General features: G+C 38.7%; 1 protein-coding gene across 1 annotated transcript in view; it reads left to right on the forward strand.

The window, feature by feature from the left end:
• Positions 1 to 174: 174 nt before the first annotated feature.
• Positions 175 to 19,943, forward strand: part of slc4a5 (solute carrier family 4 member 5) — a 28,366-nt gene continuing 8,597 nt past the window's right edge. Inside the window, exons 1-13 of the mRNA XM_022751280.1 lie at positions 175 to 313; positions 4,001 to 4,130; positions 5,199 to 5,359; positions 8,832 to 8,990; positions 9,580 to 9,672; positions 10,655 to 10,710; positions 12,446 to 12,603; positions 12,705 to 12,792; positions 14,937 to 15,091; positions 15,405 to 15,533; positions 16,183 to 16,357; positions 18,391 to 18,524; positions 19,181 to 19,452. Of these exons, the coding sequence (XP_022607001.1) occupies positions 190 to 313; positions 4,001 to 4,130; positions 5,199 to 5,359; positions 8,832 to 8,990; positions 9,580 to 9,672; positions 10,655 to 10,710; positions 12,446 to 12,603; positions 12,705 to 12,792; positions 14,937 to 15,091; positions 15,405 to 15,533; positions 16,183 to 16,357; positions 18,391 to 18,524; positions 19,181 to 19,452 (1,834 nt within the window). The 5' untranslated portion in view covers positions 175 to 189. The remainder of the gene's footprint in view (positions 314 to 4,000; positions 4,131 to 5,198; positions 5,360 to 8,831; positions 8,991 to 9,579; positions 9,673 to 10,654; positions 10,711 to 12,445; positions 12,604 to 12,704; positions 12,793 to 14,936; positions 15,092 to 15,404; positions 15,534 to 16,182; positions 16,358 to 18,390; positions 18,525 to 19,180; positions 19,453 to 19,943) is intronic.

The raw sequence follows: 19,943 nt of genomic DNA on the forward strand, positions 1-19,943 counted from the left end.
TCTTCTTGAAAGCCTCTATATTCGTCCTTCGGTTTTGCATTTAAATGATTGCAACCATCCTGCAGCACATGTTTATGTAACCACTCATATTTGTCCCCAGACCATCAGTCCATCTACATTGGCGTTCCAGTGCCTCGAGGATATCGACGCAAGCGCAGGCGAAGGCGCTCTAGTCGTGACGTCCCTGACATGGACAGGGAGAGACGCTACAGCCACCGAAGACACCATCAACACGACCAGTACCAAGACATAGACATCGAGGAGGGACTCATGGATTCAAACGAGCAGAGTCTCCAAGACATTAACCGCACAAGTAAGTCAATGGCCAGGGATTCACAAAAAGACATGAAGTGATGTGGGACATTTGATACAGCTCACAGTGGTCTCACAAGGTCTCATCAGTTTACACCTGTGTTACTTCCTGTTTCTGGAAGTCTGTGTTAAGTTTTGATTGGCTGTTGTCAATCCCCAACCTCTACACGGCTACTGAGAGAATTTTGCATGTCAAAGGTACTTCACTTGTTACAGTTAGTGCTATTCATCCTGTATCATGTCTTTTGTGAAGCTTTATAAAATCTGAGAAAATAACCTTGATGATGTCATCAGGGCCATTTTAGCTTGGGCTTTAAGCTTTATTATCCTTTTTAATATAAAACCTGAGGCAGCATGTGAGGTTCGAAGAGATAGCTGTTTAGTAGGCAGTGAAAGTCTAATGAAAATTAGGTTGCATTAGGGGAAAAGTAGGGTCCAGTGTTTTTGGAGCTTGTGCCATACCAGGAACTAATTCAGGATATCTCAGCCTCTGCTTTAACTGATTTCTGGAAGAAATGAAATGCTAAACTGTTAACGCTGATCAAAGATCTAAAGTCTATGACAGGCTAAACATTGCTTCTTTAATGAGATGAATGTGCTGACAGTATAGTCTTCAGATGTGTGTTCTGTCATACACGATTTTGTGATTGTAGAGTGTAAAAAATGACTCATTGCTAGTGTTAAAAAAAATAAAAATAATGATGGATATGATAAAGGATGTTTTTTGTCATTTAAAAAAAACGCTTTCCTCTTGGCCTGCGTCACTGCACTCCTGTATTAAGAGAAAACTATGAATAGCTTCTAATACATCTTCTGCCTCTCGTTTTAATTAGTGAGCTGTGACTACATGGAAGTGAGGCTGCACTCTTAGAAATAGCAGGGTGGCTTTTTCTTCAACTATATTTAAGAAAAAAAAAAGCTTTCCAAAGGATTGGCACAGATATGAACCAGGCTGTGTCATGTATCATAATTCAGTCACACTTCTCTAGCTCATGTTTTTGATTTGATTTTGCTTCCTTCCAGCAGATTTAACAGCGAGAAGCAGGGGGCCTGAGCGGGTGTAGCTTTAGTTCCAGATTTGAGTAATGAGAAACCTAGCAGGAAACTGCTGCTTTCATGTTCAAAGACTGTGATTAGGATAGTTGTGGTGCAATCAGTGGCAAGAGGTGTTTACTCTTTCTAGGCTGTATGCACACACACATACAAACAGTCTTTTGGAGTGCGTGTGCCTCAGTACACGTATCAATAATGCATATGGCATCATTATCAGTAGGAGGATTATAGCAGGGACAATAAAGATGTACAGGACAACAGTGGGAGAGAATGGTTCCCAGTGAGGGGAAAGTAAACAACTTAGAGAGCAAAGGGAGTAAAAGAGATTCTGATTATCCTCATTTTGATTGTAAGAATGATGTTGTTTTGGCACTTGTCTGTTTAGCAGCAAAGACTCTGTTTTCCATCACCTGCTGTTGTGACTTTACAAAAGCTGAATTCAACCCATTTTGTTGCACTACCCCCCCCCCCCGTTTCTTCACATTGTTAACCATATCAAACAAAAGCAAACTTACCAGGATTACACGTACCCCTTTCAAAACCATCTGCCTCCCTACCCTCAACCTTTCAGACATGAATAACAGAGCCATCATATGCCTTGCCCTTAGAATAGCAAAATAGCAGTAGCATGCACTGATCACCCCCTGGTCCACACATTACTGCTGCCTGTGGTCACACATCCAGGACTGTAAAATGGACAAGAGTTTGGTTTGGCAGAAGTTTGGTCCCTTCTGTCACAGCAGCCTTAAACTGCACCGTTGACACTGTTATACAGATCCAGACCATCTGTGTTTGTATATATGGGTGTGTGGGCAGGGACAAGAAAGCTGGGTGTCTGTATGTTGTTCAGCTGTATGTTTGTGTATCATCTGTGAAAACACACCTCTCTTGGGACATTAAAGGCGTATTAACTGTATGTTAGCAGCTAAAGCAGCTAATGAGTTCTCACTGTGGTAGAAGGAGCAGCAAAATCTACCTCGCTGAAAGATATAGTCATGAATATTGTAATTTGTTGGTAAACTTTTTTCCAGATTTTGTATTATTGATTCAATCACTGCTTCCCCAATCTGAAAAGACAACATATAAGTGGAATTCCCAGTTAGTAGCTGTCAATATCATTGACCTCTGGTGTCATTAAAAGACCCCATGTGCAGTTATTACAACACAGCTCAGTCCATGTTACCGACACAGTGGTCAGCTGATATGTGATTACCCTACAGCATTAATGAACATGGGGTACAATTTAACCTCCATACAAATAATAGATCAGTGAAAATGTACTGTTAGTACAGCAGGCTCATGATTGAATACCTATAATCAGGTAGTGATGTATGATCTGGATGTAGGTTTCAGTGCTGGAGGCATTACTGCTGGTATATCGTGGGATGATATGCAACAGTCTACAGCTGGTTGTAGACAAGATGTAAGTGAAAAGATTTATAGTTTCATGTGTACAGACTCATATTGGAGATCACTCTCTACATTCTTAAGTGATGCTATGTATAATACCAGTAAAAAGATTTAAAACACCCCAATTTCACCAGGTTTTTTAAATTTTCATTTTCATTTTTAAATCCATTGAATAACCTCAAATGATACAAAGGTAAGTGATAAACTGCCTGAGGTATAAATAAATAAATGAATAATTTAGGTCACCAAAAATTAAAACATACAACAGTAAATTTCATATAAAAAAAAAAAAAAAATTACAGCTTAATAATTTACAGCTTTCTTGCAGCAATGGAAGTAAATGAAGCCCTGGAAGTTAATGCAAGAAATTCCTACAGGTGCCACAACTTTTGTTGATGACAAACCCTGTGTCTGTGCAAAGGCAGTGTTGGAACAAACTGTGTTACTACACCCTCTGATGTAATATTAGTACAATGCCATACTGCACAAAGTAGTACTGTTGACTATTGTTGTCAGAATGATGAGAAAAAGGCACAAAGGAAGACAGACTGGTTCATCCTAAAGCAAGATAATGAGAAAAAACATTAGAGGAAAAGAAGCAGACACTGGCGTCACATGATGGAAGAGCAGCACAGACTGCAGACTTAAACCCATTGGAGCTGGTTTTGGGATGAATTGGACAAACCAAGCAAACTGCCGGTTGAACACATTTGTTGTGGGAACTTCTGCAACACTCAATCAAAATATATAAAAATATAATTTCCATTATATATATATATATATATATATATATATTTGGCTGTGGAATGAATCAAAACTTTACATTTAATTTTGTTCAACAAAAAGATTCATACATTTTAGATTGTTTTATTCAATGCTTTAATTTATAGGTATATTGACATAAAAATGGGGGTGCTCTAAAACTTGATATGAGTAGTGTATAAGTTTATGTGAAAGGTCAGTTTGATTTGACCTCTCAGTATCGCAAAAGGGACATTCTGCTGATGCTGTAGGCTAAAGCTCTGAGACGCTGGTCATAAACACAAAAGTTAAGCCAAATGGCAACTGCAACAAACAGATAAGAGCCAAGCAATTACAGCTTTTTCCTTTTAACATTATGCTTTAGGCATCTTTTATAATCCTCAGGACTTGAAGCTTGTTAAAACTCTATTACATGATATTACAAATGGTAAAAATCTCAAAAACATTCCTTCATTCCATCAAGTGTCTCCGGCTGCAGAGCGGCTACGTTACATCCTGAGTGAAGATGATGACATGCCCACGCCGACGCTCTTCACTGAGATGGACACTCTACAGAGAGAAGGAGATGAGCTGGAGTGGAAGGAGTCTGCCAGGTAAATGAGTAAACAGACACACACACACACACACACACACACACACACACACACACACACACACACACACACACACACACACACAAAGTCACTTTTCTACCACTCTAAAATAAGACTGCTCTGGTGTTATGCCTTTTTGCTTTTGCTTTAAGGTTGAAATCAGGGATATATCCAATTGACAAATGATTTAGCCAAGTTGAATATCAGTATAACTAAAGTATCCTAGTACAAAAGTATTTAAACTAGGCACAGATCATTGTCATACACAGGTGTATAACATTAACAATGGCTGTATTCAGTGTAGTCACAGTATTGTATCAGTCAGTGACACTGATTGCTGATGCAATTAAATACAACAGAGCCATGATTAATATTATTGGTTCCACCTGTATTCTTCCTGCTTTTGACAAGTCAAAATGTCTACTACTAGTTATTTTACTGATAGAAAATAAAGCATGTTTTTGCAACTCCATGGATAATATCTAACCCAAAACTTCAGAATCTGATTTTGTGGGTCAGTTAAGAGAAAATTTGATGTTTCAAGAGGAACTGCCATGATGTTTTTGAGATTAAAGGAAGTACAGACCAAGACCAGTAAAGACCAGGTGTGTGCAATCAGATGTTGCACAGTCAACAACTAATGTTACAACTGTTAAAACCAACGGCCTTAAAACATCAAGTTTCTTTGAAAAAGGTTACGTTTAGTCAAAGTTGCTAGGCGACAGGAGCCGCACTTTGCCAGGCAATGGTAATTTGGCCAAAACGTCTAATTTCGGTTCGGCCCTCGCAGTCTACAACGGCGACGAAGGAATTTGGATGCAACTTGTAAAATGTGCGTAAAATTTAGTCTGACTCAAGCAAATGTAGGTCCCAGTTGTCATAAAAGTCATAACAGTGATTATTTAAGGCCACGGAGCAGCACAGTATTCCTCTGTGAGTGAACTCAGGTCGGTCTGCCCTATACTTAACACAAACGCACTGCTTCACATTCATACAGTGTCATGAATAGGAGCTCGACAGTTGTATTCCTCACCTTTTCTTTCGCTCTGTGTTCTTTGTCGCCTTCAGGTGGGTGAAGTTCGAAGAGAAGGTGGAGGAAGGAGGGGAGAGGTGGAGTAAACCCCATGTGTCCACGCTGTCCCTGCACAGTCTTTTTGAGCTCAGGACATGTCTACAGACAGGAACAGTGCTCCTGGACCTGGAAGGATACTCACTGCCTCAAATAGTCGGTGAGATTATCAGGACTTCTTTCCTGATAAATTAATTTCTTATTGTGTGTAAGACTTCAGTAGTCACTGTTAATGTTTTATATTCAGTCATAGAGGCATATCCTTTTGGCCCTGTATTTTTGTGGATACATAGTGTTAGCTTTAAACGTATGCTAGCTAGTAATTTGTAGCTAGCTATGATGTATTATAGGAACTGGAACTGGAACCAGACTCAAAGATGGCGCCCGCACATTAACATGGAAATTGTCGGCCTGGCAGAAAAGCCAAATAAGTTTTCTGGCTTTCAGGGTTGCTTACACATTGTGCAGCAATTACACATGCACAATTAGCCCAGCTGGCAATTCATATTACAATGACTAAAACGCGACCTTGTTTTCAGTTCTAAGTATCTTGTCAACAGTTTTATTCATCTAAAAAGAAGGGTTATTAGTAGCAAGGCTGAGTGGCAGTGTAGCTAGTTGTGAGATACACATACTGTATATAGAGTGATAGGAGTGCCATAAAAAAGAAAAAAAATTGTATATTTGAACATTACTTTGTTCATTTACTTCTGTATATATATATATTTATTTGTTTGTTAATTTATTCATATTTAAAAATGTTTGTTTTGATATGTTACTATGTTTTTTTTCATTTTTAAAGTTGTTTTATTTACTTAGCTTCATATAGTGTCATTTATGTATTTTGGTGGAAACTTTTTAGCACGGACAGCAAGAGAAGACATGATGCACAGAGGAGAAGTAAAGGATGTGCTTTCTCTGTGTGTGCTGGCCATTATCTGGTCTTCTACTTCAAAGTTGTTGATGGAAACTGCTGACAGTCAGGATGCCTTAAGTTAAAAAAACTTGTTAGACACCTTTCCTTAACTCTTAATCAGCTTCATCATGATGTTTCGTGTCGTGTCTGTTTCCTCTTGTCTGTGCTACAAAGATTCTGTCAAAGCAGGATTCATGTCTGCAGGAAGGCCTGCCCAAAGACAGTTGATTGTCAGTTTATCCTTTCAAGTAATAGCAAAAGCAATTGGGAAAAGCAAAAGCAATAAGGAAAAATTAACATATAAAAATTGTTGAATTACATTATATATATGTATATATTTATTCTTTTATTCCTCTCTATATTTCCACATGTATTTTCTGATTGTTTTACAGATTTATTCTTTTTTTATGGCACACCTACCCCCATAAACTAGTGACCAAATAACAACACCTTCATAGTATATGCTGGTAGTTGAATCTAGTGAATGAAATACAGTAGTAGCTAGTGTGAACATTAATCATGGTTCTCTTGCCCACAAGTTACTGTAGATAGTTTCCTAACCAATTGAGCTATTTTCAGGAAGGCAGTGTTTAGCTACTGCTACTACTACAAATGTGAAATTTTCACTACTTTATGGGTATCCTTACACCATAACAACCTCTTTTAACTTTCCCTGCTGTTAAAACACTGTGACATTTGCAAAGAGTGTGCCAACTCATGCTTTCAGCATTCTCCTCATACTACTCATGCCATGTAAAAACGGAAGCCACAGATGCATTTGTATGGAGTGGTCAATAAATCAATTAGGCAATCAATAGAACAAGAATCAGTGATGACAGTTACAGTGTTTCCCAGTTTGCTGCAAAATTAAAGAGCTGCTGGTCATTTTTTGAAGCTCCATATAGCACGTTAAAGTTTTATATGCATGCATATAGCTACCTCCATGTTGTTTTAATAGCATATACTTCAATTTTCCATTCTGTGGTCAAGTGATTGATGCGGTAATTTTAGACCTATATAGCTAGACTCTGGAAAATAGGTTTAATTTGGCTCAGTAGTGTAAAATGTTTATTCACATTAATCAATTGTATTAGCTTAGGTGCTGGATAATTTTTAAGAAAAAAAAGAAAATAACCTAAAATAGCTTTAAAATTGATAACTCTTGCCAGACACATTTAGAATTTTTAAAGATTAATATCCTTAGAAGACTTGCGTTTAAAATGTTGTAGTCTATGTAAGTGTAGGTGCATTATTTGGAGTAATGTATACATAAAGTATACAAACAGCTGTGTCTGTGACCACAGCAAACAGCTCATATGTGATCTGTTTTTCCCATAACAGTGTGAGTGGCACAAAGCGAATGGAATGTAATCTCTTCAGTTCTGATTTTTCCCACTTCCATATGTGGTCCTAAATCAGATACAGGTCTGATTTTTACTTTTATGTCACTCTAGATCAACATTTGTCACAGTTCAGTGCTGGCAGGAGTCACTGTAGTTAAAGGTAGCCCTTGACATCCTGAAATTTTAGATGAATTCCGTTTCACTGAAGACATTCACATCATCATCCCACTACTCCTGACCCTCTTTCTCCTCATCCTTGTTATCATATGCTCATGAATTTGCTGGCCTCCATGTTTACTTCTGTACAACAGCATGCTGCGTGTGGCATCTTTGTTATTGTTCTGTTGCACATGTGGATCAGCTCATGACAGTGTCCAGTTCACACTGGAATCTGATAATGGCCACATTTAAAAAATAATGTGAACTGCCAAACATAAAAAGCCTTAATCCAGATTGAGCAATAAGGCTTGAAGAGTGAACGTAGCCTTATTATAGTAAAATCAGATTTGGTGTCTGGCTGTCCTTTTAATTGAGCGGTTATTTTTAAGTAAAAATGACCAGCTAGAATCCTTGATTATTAACTGTTCTTAGAAAATACATCTTTGTTGCATGAAGTTCTCCAGTAAATCATGATGATGATAATACACAGAGGACTATCTGAATTCATTGTTATGAGATGCACAAACATTGCTCTTATGGAGCCTGGGGATCTAGATTCTCCATTCTCAGGAGGGAAATTAGCTAGCACAGCCATCCTTTACACTGAACATCAAACTGTGCTTCAGTGCTACTTAAACCCACAAGCTACACATTTTAATTGTAGTATGACAGTATTAATGAATGGTGGGTATATATATATATATATATATATATATATGTGTGCACAATGTGTATTGTTAAAGGGCATTTGCCATTTGATACAGTTTTCAGAAGTGTACTACTATACACTGTTTTGACTTTAACTGACTTTATTCTAACTATATTGAATAGCAAAGGCCCTTTAACAATACACATTGTGTACATCTGCATATATGTATGTATATATGTGTGTGTGTGTTTGTGTGTGTGTGTGTGTGTGTGTGTGTGTGGCTGTGCTGGCCACGTATACAGTATATATATATATATATATATATGTACATAGATTTACTCATAGATTATATGTGTGTGCACAATGTGTATTGTTAAAGGGCATTTCCCATTCGATACTCTTTTCTGAAGTGTACTACTATAAAGGATTTGGACTTTATATATCTTTATACATTAAATAGACCATAATATAATATATAGCAACAAACTACAGTATTATAGTTTTGGAAACACTAGATCTGAATGTCATATTTCTTCATGTAACATACAGATGTGTTTTTCTCCAGATGACATCATTGAGAGACAGATAGAGGAGGGCATGATATCCCCTGATCTGAGAGAGAAGATCAGTTTTGTCCTGCTGAGGAAACATCGACACCAGACCAAGAAGCCAATCCACCGCTCACTTGCCGATATTGGCAAGTCCAGCTCCTCGACCAGTGAGTGTCTTTACCTGTAGCTATTGCAATTTGTCATCTAGATTTATCCCAAAACTACACAATGGGACAATTATTCCTTTGAGTTTGATAGTTTACTGAGCACTTTAAAAAATTATAATCAGCTCAGTTATCAGACACTGCTGCATTTTCTTTCTTTTCCACATTTTCATTCCACAAAATTTGAGGAGGTTGTAGTGGTGAATGGCAGACACTTTGTCATATCTTATTTTCATGTTTAATAAGACTACCTACAATGTTGGACGGCCTGAATTGTGTGTCCCTGACACATAGCAATTTTTTTTCTTTATCAATGATTGGTCCATTCTGATCCCTCATATGATTGTTCATTATCTGTATATTTGACTCACTTGGTAAATTAATGAATCCACTCCTGCAGTCAACAAGGCTCATATCCTCCACAGGGAGTGTATTAATGTTTGATGAGTTTATTACCGCTGTGGCATTTCCTCATCTCATCTCATCTCATCTCATAGATAAATGATAAAGTATCACCTCTAAACACTGTTGCTGTTTGTGTCTTTCTCTGCTTCCCTTCCCTTGCCAGATCGTAATGTAGGGTCCCGAGGTGGACCAGGTCCAGGGCCAGTTCCGGGGCCAATAGCCAACTTTAACCGATCCACAGAAGACCTCAGAATGAAACAGCAGTCTGCCAACTATGGCCGCCTGCGTGAGTGACTGCCAAAGGGTTGTTTCACCTCATATGCGTCTCTGTCTCTGTGTCTTTGTTTTTTTCAGGGTACAAGGTACGACTAGGTTTTGATTCATGAAAACCATGATTGGTTTTGTTTTTTGAAGGCAGAGACTGATTTTTTAACAGAAAATATAAACCATTTCAAAATTTCTGACTATTTTCATGAGTCTTGTTGGGTGGAAAAATCTCTGAAACACCATTTAAATCATCCCAGAGCTCAAACTGACACCCAGCAGCTTTCACAGAGATTACACAGTGACTCCCAGATCACAGTTTAATATTTCTTTGATTAGATGTTTAATATAAAAACCCTAAGAGAGATAAAAATCTGAGGTGGATGACGTTTACAGGCATCTTCTTACTTTTTACTCAAAGTCCTGTATCAACCAGATTGATTTGTTAAAGTGAGTCATCTACCCATAGAATGAGGAATGCCTTCACCATCTGCACTCGAATCACACCAGATGTTTTTTTAATTGACCTCAGCTTGTGAGAGTTATGGCTGCTGAAACTCAAATAGTGTCACTGCCTTTTTGGGTGAATTAACATATTAGAAGTAACAAATCATGATTCAGTGGATAGGCATTCAGCAAGACAAGATATCAATCTCCAATTAGTGTGATAAAACTATCTTCTTTGAATTGCTTCATTATCTTAAACCCTAAAATCCTGCTGTAGATTTGTGCAACAAGGATCAATTTCAGTCTTATTGCTTTTTTGATTTGATTTCCCTCCCTGCTAAGTTGTGCAATGCTAAACATGTAATTTATTTTAACAGCTCACTGTCAAAAAACCTGAACATTTTTGGCATCATAAAAGCAGACTATACAGATGTACCTAATAAAGTGGCTACTGAGTGTATGCTCTTGATAACACTGTCAGAGCTTATACGAGCTAAAAGCATGTAACATGTAATTAAGGGGTTATAAATGTTACTGTTGCTGGTTTTTCCATCCAGGTCACGCTCAGAGTAGGAGCATGAACGATATTGCAGATACTCCCAGCACAGACCAGGTGAGTCATTATTGTGACTTTACAGCTCAGCTTTGTTTTAATCTTCTTTGCATCAAGAGCACATTAAAATATATAAACATTAGATACTGATATTGAATAAGTTTAAAATACATATAAATTTATAAAATATTTTCCATTAGTGCAGCTTTGGTGCTATATACCCGAATATTTGTAATGGCCAAATTCATTTTCCTGTCTTCTTTAATAGCAAATGTCTATTTATCTGCATGGAAGCTATCTCTACTCATTTTCCACTTTGTTGCTTTCCATTATTTGTGAGATTACCTATCTCATATGTCAGTAAGGCATTGTGTTGTGTTGAATTGATGTTTCACTGGAGAGGAGAGAGCTAGCTCGATCCTAAGTTGCATCAATCTTTCATTGCAGTTGCTAGTGAAGGTGACAGCCAGTGATGGAGGAAGCGTGCAAACACATAACTCCCTCATTATTTTGTCTGATGCAGTAATGTGGCTTAAACCCGGTGACACATGCTTGAACAGTTGCAAGGGCATGCTGTTGTTACTTGGATTAGGCTACCGGGCTTTTAAACAGACAGGTCAGCATTAAGTGTCATTCAGTGTAATGACTAATGTATAAAAATAAATGAATGGGAATTAGTGTGATGTGGGCTATGAACTTTATTTGTTAGTGCAACTATGAGGACAAGCACTGGTTGTCCAGTTCCAAGTACCCCAGTTATGAGTGGTTGGCTGGATTTTCAAATTGTATTTACAGGACTACAGTAGGTCACATGTGACAACGGACAAGTGACGGTTTGTTACTGTGTGTGTGTGTGTGTGTGTGTGTGTGTGTGTGTGTGTGTGTGTGTGTGTGTGTGTGTGTGTGTGAGTATTGAGCTGGCACCAGAAAAAACATGGATCTCACTGTCCAGTCCGCGTGCTTGCCCCTCACATGTAGCCACAGATTCGGGCTATGGTTTATTGGCAAGGCTCTCCATTATTGAGTGTTATTGTGCTGCCGTCCAATTTCCTGCCACACCTTTACATTCAATCAGACAGGTCAGGTTAGCTTGCTGTGCCTCTTTTTTGTCACAGCTGTGTCTGGCTATAGTTGTGTTGCCTCTCTACTTGGTGTTTCTGGAGGTTTAATGTTCATGGAGCAACACTGGGTTGTTGTATTGCATATGTCTGCTAATTAACTGATGTCCCTCCAGACTTATCTGCCAGATTCTGACTGTTGGTAACAAATTATGTCACCAACATCATTTGCAGGAGAAAAACCTGAATGAATAAACACGTGGGGCTGCAGCTAACAGTTATTTTCATGAGCAGTTAATTTCCCAATTATTTGCTTGATTAACTATAGACTATAGTGAAAAATTCCCTTTACATAACTTCCAAGAGCATTAGCAAGTATTTGTGTTGTTTTTATTACTGCAGTGTATTCACTTTACTATCACATATAACACAGAAAAGCAGCAAGTCCTCACATTCAAGAAGCTGTAACTCGGGAATAGTTGCCATTTCTGCTTAAAAAATTACTGAATTGATTATCTAAACAGTTTGCAAACAATTCTCTGTCTCATTGTTCCAGCTGTAAAAACATGTAAATTAGAACACAGATGACTGAAAAGTAATAAATATAAGATACAAAATAATGGTGCAAAGGACCATAGGAAAAAAACCTAAGATATGTATATACCAATGTGGTGCAAACCCAACTGGTATATGATGTTGTCTCACCATGTTTGTCTTTGTGGCTCCACCTTCCATAGCTAAAGAACAAATTCATGAAGAAGATCCCTAGAGATGCAGAGGCATCCAATGTCTTGGTGGGCGAAGTGGATTTCCTCAACAAACCCTTTGTGGCCTTTGTCCGCCTGGCCCAAGCCACGACACTAGGAGGTCTGACTGAGGTCCCTGTACCCACCAGGTGAAATGACCTGTTGCTTGTTGACCCTCACTTAACAAAGTCCTTTTCACAGACACCTGCCAACCCTGCACATACCTAAAATTTGTCTCATCACTGTACAGATTCCTGTTTATTCTGCTGGGACCTCAAGGAAAGGCCAAGTCATATAATGAGATTGGCCGAGCTATAGCAACCCTAATGGTGGATGATGTAAGTATCTCTCATGAAATGTTTACATGATACACCTCCTTTGTTAGACAGCACACACTGACACTCACTATGTCTCAGTAAACATGTGGAACAAGAAAGTGTCATTTCCTGGAAAGGGCTGTGAGCTGCAGTCGAAGCTGAAATATATGCAGGGTGTGTGGTGTGGGCTTTAGCCTGCTGATCCACTGGGATACCCACTATTGTGTTTTAATTACGTCTGGAAGTGATGCTGATTGTTAAGCATCAGGTTGGAGCAGGGTTTCTATTGCAATATTGAGTCACCATGGTTTGCTCATGGGAGTGTTATTCTGGCTGCTGAATGCAGTTTGAGCTGTTGTGTTGATTCCTAACTAAGCCAAATATGCAGTTTTAATAGCAGATGAAGTAGTGAAGAAATGATAGGCTGTTATTAACAAGTTATACTGTTAGGCTGTTATTATTAAACTGAACTTGTTTAGGTTCAGGAACAACAATGCTATGTTTACCAGCCACAGTTAAACGCTGACAGTCAAGCTCTGGTTGGTGATTTGAAGTTGACCTCCATTATAATCTGGCATCTTAATAGGAGTTAAATCTTCCCAAATATGGTCCAACCACACTCCTTCCTCAGGTAGCAGAACACCTTCATAATGTGACATTGAAGGGCAGTTTTAAATGATTTTTTTATTCTGTTTTTAAGTAACATCATAAATATTTGTTTCGTTTACGCTCAGTAAGGTAACATATATGGATGACTTTTAAAGGTGACAATTTTTATTTTCCCTTTCCTTTAGTAAATGACAAAATACCTGCAAAATTCCCATGTGACTTAGCTTGACTTTGTGCCAGTTAGCAAATGTTAGCTTGATAACATGCTAAACTAAAATGGTGAACATGACAAACATAATATTTGCTAAATTTAAAGTACCTATATTTCTACTGCTACATAGCGAGCGTTAGCATTAACAGTTGTATACTGACCAGTCTAGAAGAAAAAGTTGAGCATCCAATTTCATTCCTTTACTCACTAAGAGCTGTCTCCAGCGCCAATGTTAACTTGTCTCCATCACGTCTTTTCTTCAACTGAAGTTAGCATGCTGACCTGCTAGCCCCGCCCTGGCTCGTCATTTTCTGATAGCAACTTACAGTAGCCTGAAGACATAGCGCTGCTCAGAGGGCGTATTATAACCTCGTCTTGTGAACGCAACAGTGACTGAAATAGCCCCTTTAAGTATGTAAGCTTTGTCATTGTGATCTGACATTAGCATTCAGCTCAAGTACAGCCTGACAGAGCTGGTAATGTGGCTATAGACTCTTGTTTGTTGTTTTAGCAGGACTCTATACTAATGTTTCCTCCTCTATTCAGTGACAAAATGCCTGCTGGGTTTATTCTTGTGTTTATTTGATCTGTATGTGACCACAGAGAAGCTGTCTGACAAAGAAGCAGAAAGCCAAAGATTATAACACTGACTTTAACTGTGAAACATTTGTCTAATTAAGTGGTTTATCTTAAGTTTGAGTGTTTACTCAAACATACAGTAGGAGCAGGCAGCCTATAAAATCCATGTGCAGTTATTAGCTGGATTTGAGTCAATCTAGAAACTTGGCAGTTTAGAGCCAAAGGCTCCAGTACATTCAGTGATTGTTCTGCAGACCAAAATCAAGTTAGACTGTTTGTGTGGGAGGGAGAAAATTAATGAAGGTGCTACAAACCACTCTTGGGAAAAAATATTCCCTAGGCTGCAGACACCTGCTGTGTTTCACTCAGATATTTAGCTGGTGCTGTTTTTTGGATTACAATCCTAATGAGGTCTGTGCAGCGTGATGTGACCAGTTACAAAACTAGAACTGGACCAGTGCCCAAGTCATTGCCAATTAGAATCTTTGATTTTTTTTTCTGTGTTATGCTCCTGAGCACTTGACTCACAGTGTTTCCAGGGCATGATTAGGTACTGACTGACAGTTGTTTTTGAATGTAATCCAACTGGGGTCAAAATGTCGATATAGCTTCCACAATTTATGTTTAACAAGTCCCCAGAGACCATTAGAGAGGATTGGAAACTGTCAGATCCTAGTTTTAGAGCATTACATACTGATCACAATCACTGTGATATAAGCCAAAGTGAAATGGTGAAATTCTCTCCCTTTATCTCTCCCCCTCCCAGCTCTTCAGTGATGTAGCCTACAAGGCCAGAGACCGGGAGGACCTCATCGCAGGCATTGATGAGTTTTTGGATGAAGTAATTGTGCTTCCACCTGGAGAATGGGATCCCAAAATCCGCATTGAGCCGCCAAAGAAAGTCCCCTCAGCTGACAAAAGGTTGGAGTTTTACCATTCACCTCAATAATGCACATTAATCTCTCAGTTTCTCTGTCCCAATGAGCAATATGCTTGTTTTGTCCAAGGTTTAGACTTACAGCAAACTAAATTGTTTCCTGAATGAAACCTGCAGAGTAGAACTTAATGCAGGGTGGAATAATGCCTCCATGTCGTCTGCTAGCATCAGCCAAAGCTTGTGGGGTTGAAAAGCCTCTGAAACAGTCCTTACAACAACATGGAGTAAACACAAATAAACACAAATTAATTGTGACGCCCCATATTTGGTTCCATCTGTGCCGTATCGTTTCTGCAGGAAGTCAGTATTCTCCTTGAATGAACTGGGACAGATGAACGGTACAGCTGGGGGAGGAGGAGGCCTGGCTGAGGATGAGGAGATGCCAGTGCAACATGAGCTCGGAGAGGAGCTGGCATTCACTGGACGGTAGGTTGTCCAGGCCACATGGCAAACTGCTGAGAGGTTTGGATCGAGCTTAACCTGACTCTGGCATATGGAGAGGAAATTTGAATATGAATTAGTCCAAATATGGCAAAGTGGGAAAATAATCTGGGTACAAATTCAACTCCCCAAAATATGCAGATGCTCCCTAATGAGCACTTTAACTGAATATACAAAGATTAATCTTCAGTCAATTTGGCAGTTTCGGACTGCCAGTTTCAGCTGTGCCTAAAACAACAGGATCAACGAACCCAATTTCCCGCCTCCTGTTTTCTTTTACAACAGGAAATGTACAATAAAATTCAATTTAAAGTGTATCTTTATTCATCTGATGCATGATCTTTTTCAGAACATTAGTACAAGCTGAATTGTTGAGATAAAAAAAATCAGTCTTGAAAGTGTAGGTTTCAATGTCTATTTCGTTGTGTTTCATTCAAAATACAATGCAGGAGTCCTTTTTTTTTTTTTAAAGTTGCATAGAAAAGCTAGGCTCGCTGTAAATGATTGTTACAAGTATTCCATCCACTCTTAAGAAATGCCAGGCTAAAATACTCTTGTGCTTTAGAGAAAGTAATATGTGTCATGCTGAGATGTGTGAACAATCCTAACCACTTTGTATGTGCATGTATCACAGCTTCTGTGGGGGGCTGTACCTGGACATAAAGCGGAAATTGCCATGGTTGCCTAGTGATTTCTACGAAGGTTTTCACATACAGTCCATCTCTGCTGTGCTCTTCATTTACTTGGGCTGCATCACCAACGCCATTACCTTTGGCGGCCTGCTAGGAGATGCCACCGACAACTACCAGGTAAACCAGAATGGCAACTCAGGCAATAGAACAAGTCAATTTATTTTAGTCAATTTATGTAACATGGTTTATTAAGTAGACAAACCCTGACCTTACATGCTTTCAGATTTTGTCTCTAACTTTACACTATTACAGAATGTTTATGACATTTTCAATAATCTTGATAATAAAGTAGTTTAATAGAACTTTTTCCAAATGATGATGAAATTATGACCTAGCACTTAATTCTGTTTTCATTTATTTATTTGTTTATTATTTATCAAGATGACTGATTTTGTTTAGGGTGATTGCTTCATAAACAAAACTGCACTTCATAGAAAAAAAGATCTTGCAATTGTCAGTTTGGGATATACGCTTATTCGCTTTCCTCCCCAAGAGTCAGATGAGAAGATCGATACAAATGTTTCTCAGTTAAATATATCTCTACAGCCAGCAGATGGTTAGCTTAGCTTAGTATACAGATCCAGCCAAAACTTCCTTAACATGTTAACATGTTGTAATTTGTTTGTTGAATATATCCAAAAAATGTATGTTGTACTGTTACAGTTGTACTGTTAGCTCGGGCTCTCTGTTGGTGTTGTTTGCTGCCATATTATTTTCATTACTGGTGTGTAATGAATTTTGGGATAGGTTGGGCCAAGAAGGATGCACCTGAGAAGGCCGCATTTCTCTGCATTTGAAGGAGCCTTCAAAGTGGGACAGCCTAGTTTCTCTGCTCTGACGCATTCAGTCTTCAAATGCAGCCTCCGAAGGATGTGCCCCTGAATTGGGACACAGCTTATGTGTGGAACTACTTCTTGGCCGAGAGCAGTGTTGTCACCGTGAGGTTTCCCAGCAACCAGCAAAAACCTTTAGTCAATACTCCCAGACAAGATATAGTTCAGAACATAACCAACCGAAACTAGATATGACATGTTAATTAGTGAGCTCTAGAGGTGCTGGTAGGTGGATTTGTTACCTTTGGACAAAGCCAGGCTAGCTGTTTCCCCTGCTTCTAGTCTTTGTGCTGAGCTAAGCTAACAGCTGCTGGCTTTAGTCATATATTTACCTGGACAGATATGAGATTGATATCAATCCTCCCATTTATCTCTTGGCAAAACAGCACATAACACATATTTCCCAAAATGTAGAACTATTACCTTAACATTTCTTAAAAATAAGGGAATGCAGCTACAACAGAGATGATTTCTGATGACACAACTGTGCACAATGTATTCCTCTTTCTTTTCCCCTCCAGTATACAATGTGTGCTCATGAATCTAGGGGCAAAGCTTGCCTAGATTATCTAATGAAATCCAGTCACATTCACATGTAACATGGCTGGAAAGTCTTTTACAGTGAACCAAATATAAACACGGGCGAATAGCAGCTCTTAGATTGACATCAACTGGTGTCAGCCCAGGAAGTTCAAGTGTAATTTGTGTGTCATATTTATCAGGTTAGCTAAGATATATTGTCAGTTTTTAACCAAATGCTGCTATTTTGTCATACAGTTGACACTGTTTTCCTCCACTTAATTTAGTTAAACAATCTACTTAGGCCTGTCAATCTTCTTTATGTGTGAGAAAAACTGAAAGACATCATCATTAATTTAATTTTACTGCTCAGTGATAAAACACTGATGTCATTCACTCTCTAATATGACCTTCTTGGCCTCATAAATAAGTCTGAAGGGCCACTGCACTTGTTGGTTCAGTTCAGTGTGGTTTTACATCAGATTGGGTCTCTCCTTTTTCTACTTGTGCATCAACATCTTTGCACCGACACAAACATAAACACTCATACACAGACATACACAGGAATCATTTCAGATAAGTACTTTGACTGGCACTCATTCATTCCCCTCCCTGTCAAGTTGGAATACAACAGTTTGACCCTTTCTCTTATGTTAAATGCACTCACACACAGAAACTACTCCTACTACTACTGCATTTTCATTTTTCAAATTTCTTTCCACAACAACTCCTCTCTCCCTCCTCTGTTTCTGTGCAGAATAACCTTCTTTCTGTGACTCCCACCTCGTCTTTCAACAGGGTGTGATGGAGAGTTTCCTGGGTACAGCTCTGGCTGGCACTGTCTTCTGTCTTTTCAGCGGTCAGCCACTCATCATCCTCAGCTCCACTGGACCCATCCTCATCTTTGAAAAGCTCCTGTTTGAATTCAGCAAGTGAGCGTCTTTAGAACCAAATTATGCTGAAGTACTGCTTTAATATTAGAATTAGAATATTCTTTGATAATCTCATTATATAGCAAAAAAACTTAACCTTTTACTCTGTAGTGTTTTACCCCTTTTCAATGTTATGGTCATGATTTGCATTCAATTCGATTCATAGTTTGGAGAACAAAAAGTTGATTTTTACCTTAAAAGAAGAAAGAAGAAAGTCCTAATTGGGTTCTGAACTTTGAGACTTTCACCTTTACTTGACTAGCAAAGTGGACTCAGACCTTTGGAGCCCACTGTAAATATAAGGTATAGATACATGATATATCTTTTGACATTTAATTCGACATCCTATTCTAAATGCTCAGTCAACTCTTCCTATAGTAACAGCATACATATACAGTATACTGCCAGCTGGGTGACTAATTCATTCATTCATCAAATTGTTATTCTAATATCAAAACCTAATGTCAGAAGTAACTATATGAGCACTCAGTCAATGTCAAAGGTCATTAGAGCAAGTTGTCACATTTGTAACATTAAACCTTATCAATACATTCACTTTATAAATGCATGTAATGCAAGTGAATTATGTTGGTTGTGTACATGAATTTCATTCCTCAGTACATTCACCATACTCCTCTGACTTCTCACTCCCAAAGGAATAATGACATAGATTACATGGAGCTGCGTCTGTGGATTGGCATCCACTCCTGTCTGCAGTGTTTTATCCTGGTAGCCACTGACGCCAGTTACATCATCAAGTATATGACGCGTTTCACTGAGGAGGGCTTCTCCAGCCTAATCTCCTTCATCTTCATCTCTGATGCCATCAAGAAGATGGTGGGCTCCTTCAAATACTACCCCATCAACACTGACTTCAAGCCCGACTACGTCACCACCTACAAGTGCGAGTGCCTGGCCCCAGACCCGAGTGAGTTCACCCCTTGACTCAGGGAGATACAGGGGGATTGTCCACAAAGAGGAAGTGTGGCTCCAAGTGGGTCATTTTGGGCTCAGTAGACTGACATCACAGGCAGGTTGTAGAGGACAGTAAAATCAATCAGTCATCAGAGTGTCTGCTATTTTACTTAAGGGAATTACATTAGAAGGTTTTTTTTACAGGCGTGCTAAATAGCAAATTTATCTCAAAGAATATTTATCTTGTCAGCCAAACTAACCATGTTGTGCTGGAAATATCTGTATCCTGTATCATTTGGGCTGTAGTTGCTGTCTATTATGATTACGAGAATGTTGATTACCAACTTCAACTATTCTGTGTAGGGTTGCATGGCTTAATAAAAATTCAAATTCAAGTTGGATTCCCTCTATGTACAAATTCTTAGAGACTCACTAATCAGTTTACTACTTTTGAAAATGGCAGTGATTTGCAGTAATTTCTGTAGACACTGATCTCTGTAACTG

This window comes from Seriola dumerili, unplaced genomic scaffold, assembly GCF_002260705.1.
Source record: "Seriola dumerili isolate Sdu_G_001 unplaced genomic scaffold, Sdu_1.0 BDQW01000017.1, whole genome shotgun sequence".
Taxonomy (NCBI): Eukaryota; Metazoa; Chordata; class Actinopteri; order Carangiformes; family Carangidae; genus Seriola; species Seriola dumerili.